Genomic DNA, 16605 nt, shown 5'->3' on the forward strand with positions numbered 1-16605 from the left:
ATTCTCTTACACCAGACTGGCAGTAACACACAGCCTGATACTCTATTCTCTTACACCAGACTGGCAGTTACACACAGCCTGATACTCTATTCTCTTACACCAGACTGGCAGTTACACACAGCCTGATACTCTATTCTCTTACACCAGACTGGCAGTAACACACAGCCTGATACTCTAATCTCTTACACCAAACTGGCAGTAACACACAGCCTGATACTCTACACTCTTACCCCAGACTGGCACCAGACTGGCAGTAACACACAGCCTGATACTCTATTCTCTTACACCAGACTGGCAGTTACACACAGCCTGATACTCTATTCTCTTACACCAGACTGGCAGTTACACACAGCCTGATACTCTATTCTCTTACACCAGACTGGCAGTAACACACAGCCTGATACTCTATTCTCTTACACCAGACTGGCAGTAACACACAGCCTGATACTCTACTCTCTTACAGTAACACACAGCCTGATACTCTATTCTCTTACACCAGACTGGCAGTAACACACAGCCTGATACTCTATTCTCTTACACCAGACTGGCAGTAACACACAGCCTGATACTCTATTCTCTTACACCAGACTGGCAGTAACACACAGCCTGATACTCTATTCTCTTACACCAGACTGGCAGTAACACACAGCCTGATACTCTACACTCTTACCCCAGACTGGCACCAGACTGGCAGTAACACACAGCCTGATACTCTATTCTCTTACACCAGACTGGCAGTTACACACAGCCTGATACTCTATTCTCTTACACCAGACTGGCAGTTACACACAGCCTGATACTCTATTCTCTTACACCAGACTGGCAGTAACACACAGCCTGATACTCTATTCTCTTACACCAGACTGGCAGTAACACACAGCCTGATACTCTATTCTCTTACACCAGACTGGCAGTTACACACAGCCTGATACTCTATTCTCTTACACCAGACTGGCAGTAACACACAGCCTGATACTCTATTCTCTTACACCAGACTGGCAGTAACACACAGCCTGATACTCTATTCTCTTACACCAGACTGGCAGTAACACACAGCCTGATACTCTATTCTCTTACACCAGACTGGCAGTTACACACAGCCTGATACTCTATTCTCTTACACCAGACTGGCAGTAACACACAGCCTGATACTCTATTCTCTTACACCAGACTGGCAGTAACACACAGCCTGATACTCTATTCTCTTACCAGACTGGCAGACACAGCCTGATACTCTATTCTCTTACACCAGACTGGCAGTTACACACAGCCTGATACTCTATTCCTTACACCAGACTGGCAGTTACACACAGCCTGATACTCTATTCTCTTACACCAGACTGGCAGCCTGATACTCTATTCTCTTACACCAAACTGGCAGTAACACACAGCCTGATACTCTACACTCTTACCCCAGACTGGCAGTAACACACAGCCTGATACTCTATTCTCTTACACCAGACTGGCAGTTACACACAGCCTGATACTCTATTCTCTTACACCAGACTGGCAGTTACACACAGCCTGATACTCTATTCTCTTACACCAGACTGGCAGTAACACACAGCCTGATACTCTATTCTCTTACACCAGACTGGCAGTAACACACAGCCTGATACTCTATTCTCTTACACCAGACTGGCAGTTACACACAGCCTGATACTCTCTTACCCCAGACTGGCACCAGACTGGCAGTAACACACAGCCTGATACTCTATTCTCTTACACCAGACTGGCAGTTACACACAGCCTGATACTCTATTCTCTTACACCAGACTGGCAGTTACACACAGACTGGCAGTAACACACAGCCTGATACTCTATTCTCTTACACCAGACTGGCAGTAACACACAGCCTGATACTCTATTCTCTTACACCAGACTGGCAGTTACACACAGCCTGATACTCTATTCTCTTACACCAGACTGGCAGTAACACACAGCCTGATACTCTATTCTCTTACACCAGACTGGCAGTTACACACAGCCTGATACTCTATTCTCTTACACCAGACTGGCAGTTACACACAGCCTGATACTCTATTCTCTTACACCAGACTGGCAGTAACACACAGCCTGATACTCTATTCTCTTACACCAGACTGGCAGTAACACACAGCCTGATACTCTACACTCTTACCCCAGACTGGCACCAGACTGGCAGTAACACACAGCCTGATACTCTATTCTCTTACACCAGACTGGCAGTTACACACAGCCTGCAGACTGGCAGTTACACACAGCCTGATACTCTATTCTCTTACACCAGACTGGCAGTAACCAGACACAGCCTGATACTCTATTCTCTTACACCAGACTGGCAGTAACACACAGCCTGATACTCTATTCTCTTACACCAGACTGGCAGTTACACACAGCCTGATACTCTATTCTCTTACACCAGACTGGCAGTAACACACAGCCTGATACTCTATTCTCTTACACCAGACTGGCAGTAACACACAGCCTGATACTCTACTCTCTTACAGTAACACACAGCCTGATACTCTATTCTCTTACACCAGACTGGCAGTAACACACAGCCTGATACTCTATTCTCTTACACCAGACTGGCAGTAACACACAGCCTGATACTCTATTCTCTTACACCAGACTGGCAGTAACACACAGCCTGATACTCTATTCTCTTACACCAGACTGGCAGTAACACACAGCCTGATACTCTATTCTCTTACACCAGACTGGCAGTTACACACAGCCTGATACTCTATTCTCTTACACCAGACTGGCAGTAACACACAGCCTGATACTCTATTCTCTTACAGTTACACACAGCCTGATACTCTATTCTCTTACACCAGACTGGCAGTACACACAGCCTGATACTCTATTCTCTTACACCAGACTGGCAGTAACACACAGCCTGATACTCTATTCTCTTACACCAGACTGGCAGTTACACACAGCCTGATACTCTATTCTCTTACACCAGACTGGCAGTAACACACAGCCTGATACACCAGACTAACACACAGCCTGATACTCTATTCTCTTACACCAGACTGGCAGTTACACACAGCATTCTCTTACACCAGACTGGCAGTAACACACAGCCTGATACTCTATTCTCTTACACCAGACTGGCAGTAACACACAGCCTGATACTCTATTCTCTTACACCAGACTGGCAGTAACACACAGCCTGATACTCTATTCTCTTACACCAGACTGGCAGTAACACACAGCCTGATACTCTATTCTCTTACACCAGACTGGCACCAGACTGGCAGTAACACACAGCCTGATACTCTATTCTCTTACACCAGACTGGCAGTTACACACAGCCTGATACTCTATTCTCTTACACCAGACTGGCAGTTACACACAGCCTGATACTCTATTCTCTTACACCAGACTGGCAGTAACACACAGCCTGATACTCTATTCTCTTACACCAGACTGGCAGTAACACACAGCCTGATACTCTATTCTCTTACACCAGACTGGCAGTTACACACAGCCTGATACTCTATTCTCTTACACCAGACTGGCAGTAACACACAGCCTGATACACCAGACTGGCAGTTACACACAGCCTATACTCTATTCTCTTACACCAGACTGGCAGTTACACACAGCCTGATACTCTATTCTCTTACACCAGACTGGCAGTCTATTCTCTTACACAGACTGATACACAGCCTGATACTCTCTTACACCAGACTGGCAGTAACACACAGCCTGATACTCTATTCTCTTACACCAGACTGGCAGTAACACACAGCCTGATACTCTATTCTCTTACACCAGACTGGCAGTAACACACAGCCTGATACTCTATTCTCTTACACCAGACTGGCAGTTACACACAGCCTGATACTCTATTCTCTTACACCAGACTGGATACTCTATTCTCTTACACCAGACTGGCAGTAACACACAGCCTGATACTCTATTCTCTTACACCAGACTGGCAGTAACACACAGCCTGATACTCTACACTCTTACCCCAGACTGGCACCAGACTGGCAGTACACACAGCCTGATACTCTATTCTCTTACACCAGACTGGCAGTTACACACAGCCTGATACTCTATTCTCTTACACCAGACTGGCAGTTACACACAGCCTGATACTCTATTCTCTTACACCAGACTGGCAGTAACACACAGCCTGATACTCTATTCTCTTACACCAGACTGGCAGTAACACACAGCCTGATACTCTATTCTCTTACACCAGACTGGCAGTAACACACAGCCTGATACTCTATTCTCTTACACCAGACTGGCAGATACTCTATTCTCTTACACCAGACTGGCAGTAACACACAGCCTGATACTCTATTCTCTTACACCAGACTGGCAGTTACACACAGCCTGATACTCTATTCTCTTACACCAGACTGCCTGCAGTAACACACAGCCTGATACTCTATTCTCTTACACCAGACTGGCAGTAACACACAGCCTGATACTCTATTCTCTTACACCAGACTGGCAGTAACACACAGCCTGATACTCTATTCTCTTACAGTAACACACAGCCTGATACTCTATTCTCTTACACCAGACTGGCAGTAACACACAGCCTGATACTCTATTCTCTTACACCAGACTGGCAGTAACACACAGCCTGATACTCTATTCTCTTACACCAGACTGGCAGTAACACACAGCCTGATACTTACTTACACACAGACTGAGTAACACACAGCCTACTCTATTCTCTTACACCAGACTGGCAGTAACACACAGCCTGATACTCTATTCTCTTACACCAGACTGGCAGTAACACACAGCCTGATACTACACCAGACTGGCAGTAAACACAGCCTGATACTCTATTCTTACACCAGACTGGCAGTAACACACAGCCTGATACTCTATTCTCTTACACCAGACTGGCAGTAACACACAGCCTGATACTCTATTCTCTTACACCAGACTGGCAGTACACCAGACAGTAACACACAGCCTGATACTCTATTCTCTTACACCAGACTGGCAGTAACACACAGCCTGATTCTCTTACACCAGACTGGCAGTAACACACAGCCTATCTATTCTCTTACACCAGACTGGCAGTAACACACAGCCTGATACTCTATTCTCTTACACCAGACTGGCAGTAACACACAGCCTGATACTATTCTCTTACACCAGACTGGCAGTTCAGCCTGATACTCTATTCTCTTTACACCAGACTGGCAGTAACACACAGCCTGATACTCTATTCTCTTACACCAGACTGGCAGTAACACACAGCCTGATACTCTATTCTCTTACACCAGACTGGCAGTAACACACAGCCTGATACTCTATTCTCTTACACCAGACTGGCAGTAACACACAGCCTGATACTCTATTCTCTTACACCAGACTGGCAGTAACACACAGCCTGATACTCTATTCTCTTACACTATTCTCTTACACCAGACTGGCAGTAACACACAGCCTGATACTCTATTCTCTTACACCAGACTGGTACATACTCTATTCTCTTACACCAGACTGGCAGTAACACACAGCCTGATACTCTATTCTCTTACATTCTCTTACACCAGACTGGCAGTAACACACAGCCTGATACTCTATTCTCTTACACCAGACTGGCAGTAACACACAGCCTGATACTCTATTCTCTTACACCAGACTGGCAGTAACACACAGCCTGATACTCTATTCTCTTACACCAGACTGGCAGTAACACACAGCCTGATACTCTATTCTCTTACACCAGACTGGCAGTAACACACAGCCTGATACTCTACACTCTTACCCCAGACTGGCACCAGACTGGCAGTAACACACAGCCTGATACTCTATTCTCTTACACCAGACTGGCAGTAACACACAGCCTGATACTCTATTCTCTTACACCAGACTGGCAGTAACACACAGCCTGATACTCTATTCTCTTACACCAGACGGGCAGTAACACACAGCCTGATACTCTATTCTCTTACACCAGACTGGCAGTAACAAACCGGCTGATATACAAGATGTGTGTAGTAGTCTGAATGTAAGGTTATCAGTTACAAATGATTTAAGCTTCTATCTCTTTCTCTTCTGTGCAGCTGATTTCATGCCTATACTAGGCACTAATCTGAACCCAGAGTTGATATCAGTGTGCAACAATGCAACGTGGGCAATCGGAGAGATATCTATACAAATGGGTGAGTGTCTGGAAATTGTCAGAAAGAGGTCACACATACCAGCTTGGATACATTCTCATGAATGTGTGTTACACCTCCCTGACCTACCTTCTCCTTCCCCTCTCCCCAGGGGCTGAGATGCAGCCCTATGTGACCATGGTGCTGCACCAGCTGGTTGAGATCATCAACAGGCCCAACACCCCAAAGACCCTGCTGGAGAACACAGGTACCACCACAAGGTGGCGCTGCAGGCTGTGCTGAACCTGCCATCCACACAGGGAGATGTTACACAGCACAGTCAGTCAGGGCCACTCTGGGTGCGCCCCAATGAAATCTCCTTTCTCCCAAAGTGTGCACTCGTTCAATTCCCTTCATGGATTTGAAGGGAAATTACTGGTATATGAAAACTCCTCGTTGCCCATGCCAACACCAATCCAATGCTTTTAAATGTCTGGGGAGTATTGAACGAGTGCAGACTTCAGGAAGAAGGAGACGTTATTGGGACACCCTCTGACTGGAGCGGAGGCCATTAATCTCCATCTGAAAGCCTCCCCATGCTCTGGGCCTTACAGGTTTTGCCGGTTTCAACCAAACATCCCAACTATTTGGACCCAATGATCTATGGCTTAGAGGCTGTGTTTATGGGCTGTTGGATCCCTGCTGAAAGAAATGAAATGTGGCTGAGGTGGAAAGAGGGAAAGAAAGGAGGGGAGAAAGAGTGACAGATTAAGTATTTGTTCCTCATGGAGTAAGAATCTGGGGAAATGCCAAAACCGAGCAAACCCTGTAAGTGTACAGTCTTGGCATTATTAACTGAAATGGATTGATTCTGTTGCACTGTTGGTTGTCAGATTTTTCTAGCTTTATTTCCCTTGAAGTGAAGTTGAAGTGTTGAGCAGCATCAATAGGTGACCATAAGGTCTTAACTGAGACAGTGGAGTGTATAGCTAAATGCTTCAAGAGTTTTCATACGGTTAATTTGACAAACTGAATGTTTACTGAACACTCTGATGATGATCATCAATAATAATAATAATAACTAGTCGTCTTTGCTGACTGAGGAAAGAGCTAATCCCATCCTAAACATTTTTTGGGGTGTTGAGAGAAATGTTATAGCGCCTATACTTATCAAACAAACCTTCGGTTACACTCTGCTTTTATTTAGATGCTCTAGTCGGATTGGAAACCGTGTTTGGGTGATCCACAATGGCCGCCGACTTGAAACTAGAACCCAAACTGAGCCAAAATGAGGGTGAAGTGTAACCTGTTTAACTAACCCCACTACACCCCCCCCACACCAGTAAAACTAGGGAATTTGTAGATGTTGTTCCTGTTTGTTTGTCAGTTTATTTGTTGTTTTTAGTTAGTGTTTCTTTTAAATGTGAATGCATATCTGCCAATATATGTTGAATGTTTAGTTAAAGGATGGCAAACGTTTGATGCAGGATAGGTGATGGATTGATGGAGCCATAGGGCTATGCTGTTCAGCTCAGTCCACTACCATTCTATTTTAGTACGATAAATTAAAACATACTCAACTTGCTTTCCTTTGGGTTGTTTCATACAAGAACTCTCCTAATCTTCATTTTCAGCTAACTTCAAAACATTCAGAAAATGTATTCATTTTGATTCTCTTACAGCTCACCAATTTGATCCTTCAAAGCACTTTAAAACACACATACAGTATAAAGTCACATCAACACTATTGAGGTGGATGGGGTTTGAGGCCATATACAGTGCCTTCAGAAAGTATTCACACCCCTTGAGTTTTCCACATTTTGTTGTGTTACAGCCTGCATTTAAAATATATTTTTTTGGTCACTGGTCTACATGCAATTACCCCTTAGTTATGTTTTTTTTAAATGTTTACAAATGAATTACAAATGTTAAGCTGAAATGTCTTGATTCAATAACTAATAAACCCCTTTGTTATGGCAAGCCTAAGTTCAGGAGTAAAATTGTGCTTAACAAGTCACATAATAAGTTGCAATAATATTGTTTAACATGGCTTTTGAATGACTACCTCATCTCTGTACCACACGCATACAATTATCAGTAAGGTCCCTCAGTTGAGCAGTGATTTTCAAACACAGATTCAACCATAAAGATCAGGGAGGTTTTCCAATGGCTCGCAAAGAAGGGCACCCATTAGTTGATGGGTAAAAAAAAAAGCTGATTTTGAATATCCATTTGAGCATGGTCAAGTTATTAATTACACTTTGGATGGTGTGTCAATAAACCAAGTCACTACAAAGATGCAGGCGTCCTTCCCAACTCAGTTGCCGGAGAGGAAGGACACCGCTCATGGATTTCACCATGAGGTCAATGGTGACTTTAAAACATTTACAGAATTGAATGGCTGTGATAGGAGAAAACAGATGATGCCTCAACAACATTGTAGTTATTCCACAATACTAACCTGAATGACAGTGAAAATAATACAAATATTCCAAAACATGCATCCTGTTTGCAACAAGGCACTAAATTAATACTGCTACAAATGTGGAAAAGCAATTAACTTTTTGTCCTGAGTACAACGTGCAAATCCAATACAACACATTACTTAATACCACTCCCCATATTTTCAAGCATAGTTGCTGCATCATGTTATGGGTATGCTTGTAATTGTTAGGGACTGGGGAGTTTTTCGGGATAAAAAATTAAGTGGAATGAAGCTAAGCACAGGTGTAAATCTGGTTCAGTCTGCTTTCCACCAGACACTGGGAGATGAATTCACCTTTCAGCAGGACAAGAACCTAAAACACAATTCCTAATCTACACTGGAGTTGCTTATCAAGAAGACACTGAATGTTCCTGAGTGGCCGAGTTAGTTTTGACTTTGAAAAATCTATTGCAAGACCTGCAAATGTTTGTCTAGCAATGATCAACAACCAACTTGATAAAGCTTGACACATTTTTTAAAAGGATAATGGGCAGATGTTGCACAATCCAGGTGTGGAAAGCTCTTAGAGACTTACCCAGAAAGACTCACAGCTGTAATCGCTGCCAAAGGTGCTTCTAGTATTGACTCAGGAGTGTGAATTCTTAATATTTCTGTGTTTAATTTTCAATACATTTGCAAACATAAAAATAAATAACTTTTTAATGTTGTCGTTATGAGGTATTGTGTGTAGATGGGTGAGGAAAAACAAACAATTGAATACATTTTGAATACAGGCTGTTTCACAACAAATGTGAAAGTCAAAGGGTATGAGTACTTTCTGAAGGCACTGTATAGCTATAACCCCTCCCCTCCATCCTCATTTGCAGCCAATCAGCCTATCCTGCACTGAACTTTATTTCTAATGAGCCTATCATCTGCTTTCTGCATGTCTCATTGGACTGTTCATAAATGCCTGTTTCTTAATGAGAATGTTGCATAGTTGTGTGTCTCTTAAACGTAGGTCCTCTTCTCTGTCTCCTCATAAGAACCTGCTGTACTGGATACTAGTCTCCTCCCATGTAGTTGGTCATTTCTGTACAACCAAAAAAAGAAGAAACGTTTTTCTGTTTCTTATGGAAAGATTAACCTTTTTGTGAGTTTTAAGGGAGAAACCTCTGAAAGCTCAATTCCCAGCTGCCAACTTTGAGAAGAATAAGAACCGTGTAAACATTACATACTGGCATTTGGCTAACTAATGACTTTACACTTTAAAGTTAGACGAAGAACATTTAATTTAACATTTTGGAAAGAGGAGTTTGTCGTAAGAGAACAGAGGCCATTTCAACATTGATATTTCTGACGTCCGAGCAGGCATGTTGCTGTTTGATTGATATTGTGTTGTCAAAGTGTTCTCCCTTAAACGAGGTGTTTGTTTTTAGTGCCATACTATTGTCTACACGGGGCAGTAATAATCAACACTAGTGAATTCTTCTGTTTATTATCATACATGGATTCTGTTGATTTATGTTTCTGAGTTGTTTGTTTTTTCTTTATTTTTTTCTCCTCATTGCTCATGTCTTGGTTGGCGTTTGGTGGTGTATAACCGTGATTGCGTTACCTTAGCAATAACAATTGGTCGTCTTGGTTACGTTTGTCCTCAAGAGGTGGCACCCATGCTACAGCAGTTTATAAGACCCTGGTGTGTATTATTCAATCTTTTATTTAATTCATATTCCTATCCTCTTTCCTCATGTCTGTCTCTTCCTGTCTCTCTCTTCTTCCCTGTCTCTGTCTTTCTCTCTTCCTCTCTTTCTTTCTGAAATAAGTATTTTCTGTTTCTCCTGAATCAGTCCGTAATCATTGCCAACCATATGACTAATCCAGTCCTCTTTTAGGTCCTCTGTCTGTGATGTATTTTGCTTCAGTAGCACCTTCATGTATTTTATACATTACTGGTTTATTTATTTTACAGTTTGTCATTGTTAATTGTCGCTAACTACTAATTAGTGCATGGGATTCGATTGTCACATGCCTGCTGGTTCAGAAGGGGAAAACAAAAGGCTTCCCTAAAATTCCCAAAGCATTCTCAGAGCACCCCCCGCCCACTAGTCATCCAGCTGCATGTTCCTATCCCAGAATTCCTCAACTTCATTTAAGAAAAAAGTTAATATAAAAAGATTTTGCATTTATAATGTGCAATAGTAAAGGTTAACCTAAATGCCATATGGGCCAAAGTTAAGTTATTTTAAAAGTGATAAAACCGTTTTTAGTGACTTACTCGTAAGTGTATAGTTAAGTGCTTTAACACAACGTTTCAGAAGGACCGGTTTGTTTGATGTGCATGCACCAGTCTGATACTGTTTTAAATTATCTGAGAGAAATAATTTTCTCCCCACAAGAATATTTTGTACCATCCGAAGTAGTCTTTGGTGAAAGTAGTTCTGATAATATCAAATCTTCTAAAGGTCTAAAATAAATGATTGTAGATTGAATTCACAAGTATGAAGTAAAAATGGCAAGTTGTCTTTTTTAAATATATGATAGGTTATTTTTCTTTTTTTAGTTGCCATACATACGATCAACAAACCCTGAGGCAATATATGTAGTATTTTTATATTTTGGAAGGTATTCTATTTATCCATAGTGGAATTTATTGTGTTAACAGGTAATATGATTTACCTATGCAAGTTCAATTACATTATTGAATACAGTCAATGGTCATTTCAGAGTGCTGTAAGGGTATTGAATTGTAATGCTATGCAGTGCTTTAAGGCAGCCCCTCTGGCCTGGTGTAAAACGTGGCTGTTCCTGTTGACAGGTGCACCTCTCTAAGGAACATAAGAGACAATGAGGAAAAAGACTCAGCGTTCCGAGGCATCTGCACTATGATCAGTGTCAACCCTGGAGGAGTGGTACAGGTGAGGCCCCCAGGCATTGCTGCCCTCTAGAGTATAACATAGGAACTGCACTTCTCTTCTTCTCATGGCCCATCAGTTGAGGACTAAGAAAAATACAGGAACTGCATTACTGGTTATATGGCCCCATGAGTGAGTGATGTTTGCAGAGAAACTATTGTTGTCTCAAGGCAGACCTTTACTCTCATTTTCTCCAGGACTTTATATTTTTCTGTGATGCAGTTGCCTCGTGGGTAAATCCAAAGGATGATCTGCGAGACATGTTCGGCAAGGTAAAAACTGATAACTCTGCCACGTGTTCTTGTAGACTCGAGGCCCGATCTGTGTAAGGGGAAGGAGTGAATATCCTGATCCACAATGTGTGCATGCGTGGCTTTGTGCTAATTGTTGTTTGATATTTTCAGATCCTCCATGGGTTCAAGAACCAGGTGGGCGAGGATAACTGGAGGCGTTTCTCAGACCAGTTCCCACTGCCTCTGAAGGAACGGCTGGCGGCCTTCTACGGGGTGTAATGCTTTCCATAGGAACATACCTGTTCAAGGGGGTACTTTGCACATCCATGGTCAAATCTAATTATAGAGCCGAGAGATCCTATCCAAGGCACTTTAGTGTCTGTTTGTTAGCCACCTTATTTGAGCAAAATGATAAGCAAGCGAAATTGGGAAGGTTTATTCCTAATTTTGCTTACTTAATAATATTGTTCTCACTCTGTGTTTCCAGGTCATTCACTATGGGAGACGACTGACGGGGAACCTCTTATACCCAGGGAACATGTTACCCTTTACTGGGGGTAGGGTCTGCCAGCTGGGGAGGGAAGGGGGTGCGGACCAGGACCCTCCTCAACCTTCTTGACGGGCGGGGTGGGAGGGAGGTGTTAGCCAGCAGAGGCAGTCAACGCCCCCCAAGCAACAGGCGAGGGGGACACGGGGGAACCAGCAGGCTAACTTAATCAAGGGAGGAAACATTTATTTAATCATTTCAACATCTCATTCAGAAATGAAAAGACATTGTCAGCGTAACCATTTTTGTTTTCTCTTTTTATTTTATTTGTCATTCGAGCTCTCCAGCGACTCTACTACTGAGTGGACATTTGAATCAAAATGCAGGAAAAAAAACAATGCAAAACTTTGTAAATGCTTCTGTTGTTTAGTTGTGGTAAAATCATGACTTTATACTTACCGGGGGGGGATAGTGCTGATTGAGGGTCCGATTTCAGTTAAGAGCTTATAAATCTATTCGTATCGACCGGAAAGTGCCACTCAGAGATAAGTGTAGGGGGAGCGAATGTAGAACTAGAGAGAATGATACCGACCATAGAATTGATATGGGGGTGGTTATTAAATAGCGTAGCAGGCATAGAAATGACATTAAAAGTCTCAAAGAAAACAACATAGCAGCTGTCCTCAACTGCCGGGGGGGGGACAAACGGCCTTTGCATATCTTCGAATAACAATAGCAGGCTATCTTTTATTGTAGTCATCAATCAAAGCAATTGCATTGAGTTAATGAAATAAAAATGGGTAGTGGCATATTTAAAGTAATAGAGTAATAAACAGTATTTTTATGGCAGGTCAGAAGCTGTGTTGAATAAACCATTCAGTCAAACACGTCAGACAGAAAGAGTGCATATGATTCTATATTTGTTGTGGTTGAAAGTGACTTGTCTTAAAAACAGGAAAATAACTAAGTAGCATGCTTACATCAAAGTGGTAAGTGGGTAAGGAGGGTGTACATCAGTAGAGTGATCTGTGTGTTGCATCATCAGATAGTTGTGGTATTTCTTGCATAGCCTTGTGATAAGGTTTCTTAAATGAGCATGGAGTTTGTCCTTTTTCAGTTTTCTGTCTGCCACCACCCCCTATGTTTACCAGACGTTTTCCAGTCAGTGTCTAGCATACATACAATATAGAAACATACAAGTCTGATATTGATATTCTCATCTAGTTGAATCCATATACTGTAGCAGGGTTTTGGTTGTGATTCTAAAAAGAGACCTTGAACACTGCTACATACATGTTAAAACTGTGAGGTAAACTCTCAGGCTGCCTCTGTCCTGTGGTGTGGAAGTGACGTGTTCTGTGTGGATGTTTTACTAGCTGCCATAATATCAGCTTTCCTGACCCCGTATTGTTTTAAATATCAAATTCTGTCTTTCTCACATTTGTGAAAACAGTACTTGGGCTCGATTGTGGCAACGTAAGACTATATTGTTTAACCGTGTCAAAGGGAGGGGGGTATGGAAACAGCATACAGGGCTTTAGCTGAAAATGTTCACCCTTTTGTTATTAGGACTGTAACACAAGTCCTCCTGTCTTGATAGTGTGTCTGTCTGTGACCTTTGTTGGTTGTCAATCCAAAACTCAACAGTAAGCAATTGTGTGTAAAAAAAAAAAAAAAAAAAAAAAAAAAAAAAAAAAACGTTTTATGTACTGTGTTTTTTAAATTATTGTTGGTTTGCTTTTTTTGTGAAAAGCATGATCTTTGAGGATGATTGTAATGACTGTTTTGAATGCAAGGTTTTCGAATGCTTGATTCCTTGCATGTTGGTGGTCCTTTTACATCCCAAACTAGACAGGGGGAGGTGCATTTCAATTGAACTAAAAAGTTAAGGAAATTCTTATTTATTCACTACCCCATTTCGCTGACATACAATATCAGACTTTTATTTTTAAAGTTCAACTTCTATCTCATACATACCTGCAGGACGATTTTCCCCTTAACCTATAACCCACGTGCACATGTATTGTTTGTTTTCTTGTTAAATACTGTGAAGTTAGAACTTAAAGAAAAACATGTGTTTTTTGTTCCTTTTTGTTTTGGTGTGTTATTATTTTGGCTCCGTAAAGCGCAAAAGTTCTGAGGTCATTGATTGCCTGAATGTATCCCATGGTGGGTGGGAATACAGTTTTATGCCCAGCCAACCAATCAGATTCACTCTGCAGGTCAGAGTAATTGTTGCAGTATTTTGTCTGCCTCGCAGGGCATATTAAAAGCACTTGTTCAGACAGAAAATGTATTCTGCATACTGTAGTAGACTCACACAATCACGTACTGATATAGTATTTGTTTACTGGAGACTTATACCACTAAACACCTCATGTATTACTTCACTGAGTATTCAATATTGTGTAGTCCTTTTCTTTCTGTGTGTGTGTATATGTATGTGTGTGTGTGTGTGTGTGTGTGTGTGTGTGTATATATATGTGTGTGTGTATATATATATATGTATATACATGTGTATGTATGTATGTATATATATATATCTATATCACACACACGTGTGTGTGTGGTATGTGTATATATATATATATGTGTATGTATGTATATATGTATGTATATATATATATATGTACATGTGTATATATATGTATATACAGTGCCTTGCGAAAGTATTCGGCCCCCTTGAACTTTGCGACCTTTTGCCACATTTCAGGCTTCAAACATAAAGATATAAAACTGTATTTTTTTGTGAAGAATCAACAACAAGTCGGACACAATCATGAAGTGGAACGACATTTATTGGATATTTCAAACTTTTTTAACAAATCAAAAACTGAAAAATTGGGTGTGCAAAATTATTCAGCCCCCTTAAGTTAATACTTTGTAGCGCCACCTTTTGCTGTGATTACAGCTGTAAGTCGCTTGGGGTATGTCTATCAGTTTTTCACATCGAGAGACTGACATTTTTTCCCATTCCTCCTTGCAAAACAGCTCGAGCTCAGTGAGGTTGGATGGAGAGCATTTGTGAACAGCAGTTTTCAGTTCTTTCCACAGATTCTCGATTGGATTCAGGTCTGGACTTGGCCATTCTAACACCTGAATATGTTTATTTTTGAACCATTCCATTGTAGATTTTGCTTTATGTTTTGGATCATTGTCTTGTTGGAAGACAAATCTCCGTCCCAGTCTCAGGTCTTGCAGACTCCATCAGGTTTTCTTCTAGAATGGTCCTGTATTTGGCTCCATCCATCTTCCTGTCCCTGCTGAAGAAAAGCAGGCCCAAACCATGATGCTGCCACCACCATGTTTGACAGTGGGGATGGTGTGTTCAGGGTGTTGCTTTTACGCCAAACATAACTTTTTGCATTGTTGCCAAAAAGTTACATTTTGGTTTCGTCTGACCAGAGCACCTTCTTCCACATGTTTGGTGTGTCTCCCAGGTGGCTTGTGGCAAACTTTAAACGACACTTTTTATGGATATCTTTAAGAAATGGCTTTCTTCTTGCCACTCTTCCATAAAGGCCAGATTTGTGCAATATAAGACTGATTGTTGTCCTATGGACAGAGTCTCCCACCTCAGCTGTAGATCTCTGCAGTTCATCCAGAGTGATCATGGGCCTCTTGGCTGCATCTCTGATCAGTCTTCTCCTTGTATGAGCTGAAAGTTTAAAGGGACGGCCAGGTCTTGGTAGATTTGCAGTGGTCTGATACTCCTTCCATTTCAATATTATCGCTTGCACAGTGCTCCTTGGGATGTTTAAAGCTTGGGAAATCTTTCTGTATCCAAATCCGGCTTTAAACTTCTTCACAACAGTATCTCGGACCTGCCTGGTGTGTTCCTTGTTCTTCATGATGCTCTCTGCGCTTTTAACGGACCTCTGAGACTATCACAGTGCAGGTGCATTTATACAGAGACTTGATTACACACAGGTGGATTGTATTTATCATCATTAGTCATTTAGGTCAACATTGGATCATTCAGAGATCCTCACTGAACTTCTGGAGAGAGTTTGCTGCACTGAAAGTAAAGGGGCTGAATAATTTTGCAAGCCCAATTTTTCAGTTTTTGATTTGTTAAAAAAGTTTGAAATATCCAATAAATGTCTTTCCACTTCATGATTGTGTCCCACTTGTTGTTGATTCTTCCCAAAAAAATACAGTTTTATATCTTTATGTTTGAAGCCTGAAATGTGGCAAAATGTCGCAAAGTTCAAGGGGGCCGAATACTTTCGCAAGGCACTGTATTTATATGTATATGTGTACATACACCGACACAGTTGAATTCAGAAGTTTACATACACCTTAGCCAACTACATTTTAAATTCAGTTTTTCACAATTCCTGACATTTAATCAGAGTAAAAATTCCCTGTCTTAAGTTAGTTAGGATCACCATTTTATTTTAATAAAGTGAAATGTCAGAATAATAATAGTGATTTATTTCAGCTTTTATTTCTTTCATCACATTCC

General features: G+C 41.6%; 1 protein-coding gene across 5 annotated transcripts in view; it reads left to right on the top strand.

The window, feature by feature from the left end:
• The window catches only part of LOC118373188 (transportin-1), a 426516-nt gene that overhangs the window by 68241 nt on the left and 341670 nt on the right, over positions 1-16605 (top strand). For 2 of the 5 annotated variants that reach the window (XR_008143021.1, XR_008143022.1), the window contains exons 19-25: positions 6042-6140; positions 6250-6345; positions 10126-10201; positions 11321-11420; positions 11615-11689; positions 11822-11961; positions 12138-15348. Coding sequence is in view for 1 of the 5 variants with exons in the window: in XM_052525447.1 (XP_052381407.1) it covers positions 6042-6140; positions 6250-6345; positions 10126-10201; positions 11321-11420; positions 11615-11689; positions 11822-11929 (554 nt within the window). In the remaining 4 variants the exon portion in view is untranslated. Of the gene's footprint in view, positions 1-6041; positions 6141-6249; positions 6346-10125; positions 10202-11320; positions 11421-11614; positions 11690-11821; positions 11962-12137; positions 16566-16605 lie in introns of those variants that run through there. The other 3 variants (XR_008143023.1, XM_052525447.1, XR_008143024.1) reach the window with 3 other exon arrangements.

Source organism: Oncorhynchus keta, chromosome 9, assembly GCF_023373465.1.
Source record: "Oncorhynchus keta strain PuntledgeMale-10-30-2019 chromosome 9, Oket_V2, whole genome shotgun sequence".
NCBI classification, from domain to species: Eukaryota; Metazoa; Chordata; class Actinopteri; order Salmoniformes; family Salmonidae; genus Oncorhynchus; species Oncorhynchus keta.